Source organism: Hyposmocoma kahamanoa, unplaced genomic scaffold (genome assembly GCF_003589595.1).
Source record: "Hyposmocoma kahamanoa isolate Upper Pololo Valley unplaced genomic scaffold, ASM358959v1 94, whole genome shotgun sequence".
In the NCBI taxonomy this organism is placed as follows: Eukaryota; Metazoa; Arthropoda; class Insecta; order Lepidoptera; family Cosmopterigidae; genus Hyposmocoma; species Hyposmocoma kahamanoa.
Genome location: NW_020654878.1, coordinates 11,002,627 through 11,009,473, shown reverse-complemented (window position 1 = coordinate 11,009,473; position 6,847 = coordinate 11,002,627). Strand labels below are relative to the sequence as shown.

General features: G+C 42.9%; 1 protein-coding gene across 1 annotated transcript; it reads left to right on the top strand.

Moving 5' to 3' along the window:
* The first annotated feature begins 4,849 nt into the window (after positions 1–4,849).
* LOC113238004 (uncharacterized protein K02A2.6-like) lies at positions 4,850–5,548 on the top strand. Its single transcript, XM_026474721.1, has one exon. The coding sequence runs from the start codon at positions 4,850–4,852 to the stop codon at positions 5,546–5,548; it is 699 nt and encodes a 232-aa protein (XP_026330506.1).
* The last annotated feature ends 1,299 nt before the right edge of the window (positions 5,549–6,847 follow it).

Sequence of the window (6,847 nt, the reverse complement as noted above, 5' to 3'; positions counted from 1 at the left end):
GGTGCGTGGGGACACGCATATTTTCATTGCACGCCATACATCATTGCAAGGAACTTTTGTAGCAGGTCAAGTGGGCTGCCGGCGGTACACCTTCTAACTTTACCAACGGGCCGAGTGTTACGCCGTGATTCACCAAAAACAGACGGATGTCACTACTAGGAACGAAATCGATACTTGATTATGATCTGGATCAGTTGTTAGCAGAAGAGCCAAACAATTGGCTGTATTTGCCAAACGCACAACTTATATTGTCGGCCTGCTGATGGAACCTTTGACTGGTCAGGACAGGAAAATCTAAAACAAATTTTAATTCCTAATTCTAGTATACCGGCGGCCCACATGAGCTGCTAGATTAAATTCGAGAAAAATGGTGGCCTGCTGCACTTGGATGTACGTGGGCAGTCGGCGGCCCACATTGCCTGCTTGATATTTAAAAATACATGGTGGCCTGCAGTAAAATAGTTTTAAATTTCCTGGCTTTTGTTTATAATTTAGTTATACTTTTATAATAACTTGTAATAACACTAGGTCTTTTCGTAACATTTCTACGCAGCTACTACTTATATGTATCAGTGGTCTCCAAAGCTGAGGTTCTTTCTGCAAAAACATTGAAATTCAATAATAGCAGTTTCGCTATACAACGTCAAATGTCATTCCAAGAATATGGATCAGAGTAGTGTGGCCGTAAATACTTAATGTCGAACAATCTCAGTGCAGTGGCCGTTACACCCGATAAATCGATAAGTTACTCAGTAATTTACTGCATTCGAGTTGTATTGGGCATAAATCTCTGTAATTGTGTAATAAAAGTGTGTTTTTGTTTCAAGAACTTATTGCTAAACACGTTTTTGAGTAAGTATATGCGTTATTACGTGATGTACTCAAATTAGGATCAATTATTAACAGAGTTGTTAAAGTTCTACCCGGTTAAGAACCTGTTTAAACGTGCTTAAATAAGCCGTGGTAGCATAGTGGGAGAACGCTTGCTTTTCAAATGAGAAGTCGACGGTTCGAGTACCTGTGGCAGAAAGTACCTATGACTTTAATTTCTTAGTTACGTACAGTTGTAAATGTTTAGTAGCAATACATTTCTTCAGTTAGAATTAGCAATTTGGGAAGGACTGTTCAAAGATGGCCGAACCTCCAAAGTGTGCAACGTGCTTGCATTCCAAGAAGACCTGCGACCACCAAACAGGAGATGTTGACTGTCCCGCTAGAAAAATTGCCGAAAAAAGGTACATCAATTAAATAGATCATGGAGGCGCCTAAGAGCGCCGCTCACTAATTATTGTAATAGAACTTAATTCATTTAAACACTATGATTGATAGTTTGATTTGCGACTTAGATAATTTCTCTGTATCTGAGTCAAAGTCCTGTGAAGTTGAAATCAAATGAAGCAATCCACTAACCATACTAACACAAAACATACGCAGCATCTATAAGAATTTTGACAATTTCAGTACTTTCCTGCAAAGATTAAACGTTAACTGTGATGTCATAATTCTGACAGAGTGCTGGTTAGATAAATATACAAATTTACCACTCATGCCAGCTAGCCAGCTCTAAGGAAAATTACAACCAAAATGACGGTATAGTGGTTTATGCCAGAAATAATTTAAATATCTCAGTAGAAAACCAAATATTATTAGACTGCAATCGGCTCCTAATCAAAATTGGATCAGACATAGCAATATTAGCTTTGTACAGACCCCCCCTTTTTTAGAAATACTAAAATTTTTACTGACTCACTTAACGGTGCGTTCAACTTTTATCATCTTTTGAAAAGTGTAATGTAGGTATATGTAAAATCGTTTGTGCAAGCCAGTCGGAATAAAACCTCTAAGCTGTGAACTCGTATTTGATTTCTTCCTGACTATCCTGTTAAGGGGCTTCCTGAAGCAAGGATATCACAGTGGCGACGAGATAGATAATTATTTACGCGTGTGATAAAGTGAATTATACAATGTCATCTTACGTGGATCGTCTCGAGATGTACTTTAAGGTCAATACGGTCAAGGAGGAGACGAAGCTACCCATATTAATAGCGTCCATGGGCGATGAGGCGTATGAACTGTTGGTAAATCTAGCTAGCTCAAAGAAACCGTCCGAATTAACGTTCGAAACAGTCGACAAAATATTACGCAATAATTTACAACCCACACCATCGCCGCTAGCGGAGCGATACCGGTTTAGACAAAGGAGACAGTTAACAGGCGAAAATATTGCAAGTTATGTGACTGAACTAAAAACGTTATCTAGAAATTGCAAATTTGGCGACAAATTGAACGAGAATTTGAGAGATCAATTTGCATGCGGACTAAGTAGTGACAAGACAACGGTTGTTCGCGGAAAGTGATGAGGTTAGTTTTATGAAAGCAGTATCCATTTCAAGTTCATTAGAGGCGGTGGAGAGGGACTCAGCGGCAGTCGAGGGATCAGGAGCTGTCGCGAGTGGTGGCGAGTCGGGCGCAGTTCATGCGCTCGCGCCGGCACGAGTGGAGCGTGACGTGAAATGGCGGCGGGGCAGTGGCGGCGGCGGCCCTAACAGTGTAATAGCGGATTATCGCTCGGTGCACGGACGCACTAGCGGGGATTACGCATGTGGAGCTTGTGGCGCACGTAATCATAGTGTGGCTAATTGTCGTTATCGCGAGTTCGTATACAGCAAGTGCCAACAAACAGGGCACTTACGGCGAGTGTGCCCGGGGTGGCGCGCACTGCCGGGGGCCCAGCCAGAGCGGAGAGGTCGGGAGCAGCGTCGCGGAGGGGTGTAAGCAAGACAAAGGCGCTTCCACTTTGGTGACGTCGGCTGCGAATCGGGCGAGGAGGATGACGGCAGTTTCGTGGAGGAACTCCACCACATATGCTTGAACAATTACAAGGCAGTAAGTGTGCCAATCTACATAGAAGATAAAATTATTAAAATGGTAATAGATACAGGTACGGCCATTTCTTGTGTGAGCAAAACAATGTATGAAAGTTATTTTCAGCATTTACAGTTACAAAGGAACACTATTGTTTTAAAATTTTATAATGGATCTAAAATTAAGCCGTTAGGCATTATTAGGCCAACGGTTCATTACGGGGAGCATGAAAAGATTTTAGAATTGTTCGTAATAGAAGGGGTACGACATCCTTATTAGGTAGACAATGGTTAACCGAGTTACAGATAAAAATACCACAGTTTAGTGTTAATTTTATTAATAACCAATCAATAGATAAAGAAATTTGTAAAATGCTCAACAGGTATGATGAACTGTTCAGCGGCGGGCTGGGCCGGTACTTGGGCGGTAAAGCGACACTGCGGATACGCGAAGGCGCTGAGCCAGTGTTCCATCGCGCGAGGCCGCTGCCGTACGCGCTGCGGGAGTGCGTTGACGCGGAGCTGGACGGCATGCTGCACGCCGGCGTCATCGAGCCCGTCGACTGCTCCGACCGGGCCTCGTCGACTGGGCCTCGCCCCTCGTCCCCATCAACAAGCCAGATGGTACGCTTAGGATTTGCGCGGACTACAAGGCGACTGTGAACCCTGTCTTACAAATCGATCGTTACCCATTACCGAAGATAGAGGATGTATTAGTGGGGTTAAATGGCAACCGGTATTTTAGTAAGCTCGATTTATCCCAGGTTTATATTTATTCAAATTCAAAAATTCAAATTCAAAAAAGTACACAGTTATTAACACGCATCGTGGCCTTTTCCGCTATAATAGGTTAGTTTACGGTCTTGCTTCAAGCGTAGGTATTTTCCAACGTATTATGACTAACTTATTAAGCAATATTCCCAATAGGTACGCAATTATTTTTAGACGATGTTATTATAGGAGGGAAAACTAAGGAGGAGCATTTGCAAGCTTTAGAAGCTGTTTTGAAACGGTTGCTAGAAAACGGTTTAAAGTTAAAAAAGAATAAATGTGTTTTTCTCGCTGAAGAAGTCGCATACCTAGGTTACGTAGTATCGAGAAAAGGTATCAAAGCGGACCAGTCGAAAATAGAAGCAATTTCAAAGATTCCGCGACCTCAGAATATCAGTGAATTCGTTTGTGGGCATGGTCAATTTCTTCGCTAAATTTATTAAAAATTTTAGCTCAATGTTAGTGCGCCTGTATAGATTACTGCGCAAAGGAGTAGAGTGGTTCTAGAGTAAATAGTGCCAACTAACATTTAACAAAGTAAAACGTCAGCTGACTGACACCGACGTATTGGCACATTACTATCCAAACAAACCCTTGATAGTGACATGCGACGCGAGCGCACGGGGGGTCGGCGGGGTGCTAGCGCAGCCGGACGCGCGCGGGGAGCGGCCCGTCGCTTATGCATCGCGAACTCTGAGCGACGCTGAGCGAAATTACTCTCAGATTCATCGCGAGGCTCTCGCTATTATTTTTGTATGAAAAAATTTCATCAGTATGTATATGGCCGCAAATTTGTCTTAAGAACAGACCATAAGCCGTTGGTTTCTATTTTTGGACCGGTATTCCTACGATGACAGCTAGTCGTATGCAACACTGGGCAGTAATTTTATCAGCCTATAACTACGATATTGAATACGTTAAAACCAACGAAAATTGTGCTGATAGGTTATCTAGGTGTACCAATGAAGTAGTAGGTACCAATGAAGTCTGAAACGGTGGCCAGGGACTCTATACCAGAACAGACATTTTTACATTTTGCGCAAGATGCTCTTTTATTAAACTACAATGACATTAAGAGCCAAACATCAAAAGATCGGTTATTGAGTAGGGTTCTAAGCTACATACGTGACGGTTGGCCTACATAATGCGAAATTTCAGGGCTACAACCGTACTTTAATAGAAAGTTAGAACTGTATGAGGAATTAGGTTGCATAATGTGGGGACACAGGGTGGTGATTCCGGAAAGCTGTAGGGCTAAGGTGTTGGAAGTGATCCATGAACCTCACATTGATATCGTGAAGTCGAAAGCGATAGCGCGCAGCTACGTGTGGTGGGCCGGTATCGACGAGGCAGTGGAGACAACGTGCCGCGCGTGCGCCATATGCGCGGCGCACGCCGACCAGCCTGCAGAACACACGCCGCGTGTTTGGCCGTGGCCAGTGCGAACGTGGTCTAGGGTACACCTAGACTTTTTAGGGCCCATCGGCGGTAAGACGTACCTAGTAGTGGTAGACGCTACTTCGAAGTGGTTAGAAATTTTTAACGTTCCAAGTACGGCTGCCGGGTCCACTATTAACAAATTAAGTGAACTATGGGGCAGAATGGGTTTGCCTAAGCTTGTTGTCACGGATAATGGGCCACCGTTCACTAGTTTAGAATTTCAAATATTCTTAAAGGAAGACGGGATTGAACATGTGTTTACGGCCCCCTATCACCTTTCGTCTAACGGGGCGGCTGAAAATGCGGTTAAGACGTTGAAAAAGGTAATAAAGAAAGCAACATCAGAAGGTGAAAGCGTAAATAGGTCCTTAGACACGTTTTTACTTTATTACCGCAATACCGAACATTCATCTACCGGAGAGAGTCCCGCTATGTTGCTATTAGGCATCTACGCACGCGCCTGGATGCTTTGAAACCAGACAGGGAGGCGAAAGTACGACAGGCCCAGCGGCGCCAGACCGAGGCGGTAGGAGGCGCAGAGAGGAGTTTGGAGGTCGGGGAGGACGTATGGTATCGTCAGTATCTAAAAGGGGAAAAGTGGTCACCGGGTACGGTTACAGGTACGTTAGGACGAACTTTTTTTTTATTTTTTTTTATTGTGACTCGGCAAAATGACTGCACCGCGCCTGATGGAAAGTGCGAATATAGTCCAGAGATGAGAGTAACGGGTAACTAATTTTAAGGTGCTGGACGAGAGTGGAAAACAAATTCACAGGCACATTGATCAATTGAGGAATAGGTCACGAAATTCACTAATACATCCGCGGGAATCGGAGGAACAGCCTCCCGGTAGGATAGAGGAGGTTTCAGAGTCGAGGGTTTCAAAAACTGGTGTGTTGAATGGGAGCCCGTCGGAGAGCCCGAAGGTTTCGGTGTCGCCGGCGGCAGTGGCCAGAGGCGAAATTCCGAAACTTTCGAGTCACCGCGATCTGATGACTCACCGACACAGTCGCCCGATCATGTACCGCCCCTAGCTCGCCCGGTCCGCAAGTGTCGTTTAAATGCGGAAATTAGATATAAGTTTCGATTATTAAAGATTAATACTATAATGTATTAATAATATCATATTCTAAGTGTTACCTTGTTACTAAGAATTTATCATAGAAATTTTGTATTTATAAGTTATAAATATTATAGTATTAACAAAGCGCAGAGGAGTGTAATGTAGGTATATGTAAAATCGTTTGTGCAAGCCAGTCGGAATAAAACCTCTAAGCTGTGAACCCGTATTTGATTTCTTCCTGACTATCCTGTTAATGGGCTTCCTGAAGCAAGGATATCACAAAAATGTAGTATTAATAGGAGACATAAACATCAACATTCTCCCAGGTAGCATAGATTCCTGTGCGCAAGAATACCTAAACTTATGCTCGTTTCACGGCTTACTTCCTGCGCACACTCTCCCCATTCATCAAAGCAGCTCTTGCTTAGACCATATTAAGCTTAAATCCATTTTTAAATCAACAGCAATAGTTACTAACTCGACTATAACTGATCATAGAGCTACCCTACTAACCTTTAATCGTAAATTGCTTAATTCAACTCGAACGCAAATAATTTCTAAAATCAATATAAATAAACTTGAAGAAGATTTAAGCATCATTGACTTTAACCCAGCTTATAATTCTGATGACGCGGATTTCTGTATGTCCTATTTAGTAAAAATCAGCAATCAATATTAAGTAACACTAAGGTCATGCGATTAAATAAAA

What these genes read in the sequence shown, in the direction of transcription:
- LOC113238004 (XM_026474721.1), top strand. Translation starts at nt 4,850, where the DNA reads ATGTGGGGACACAGGGTGGTGATTCCGGAAAGCTGTAGGGCTAAGGTG.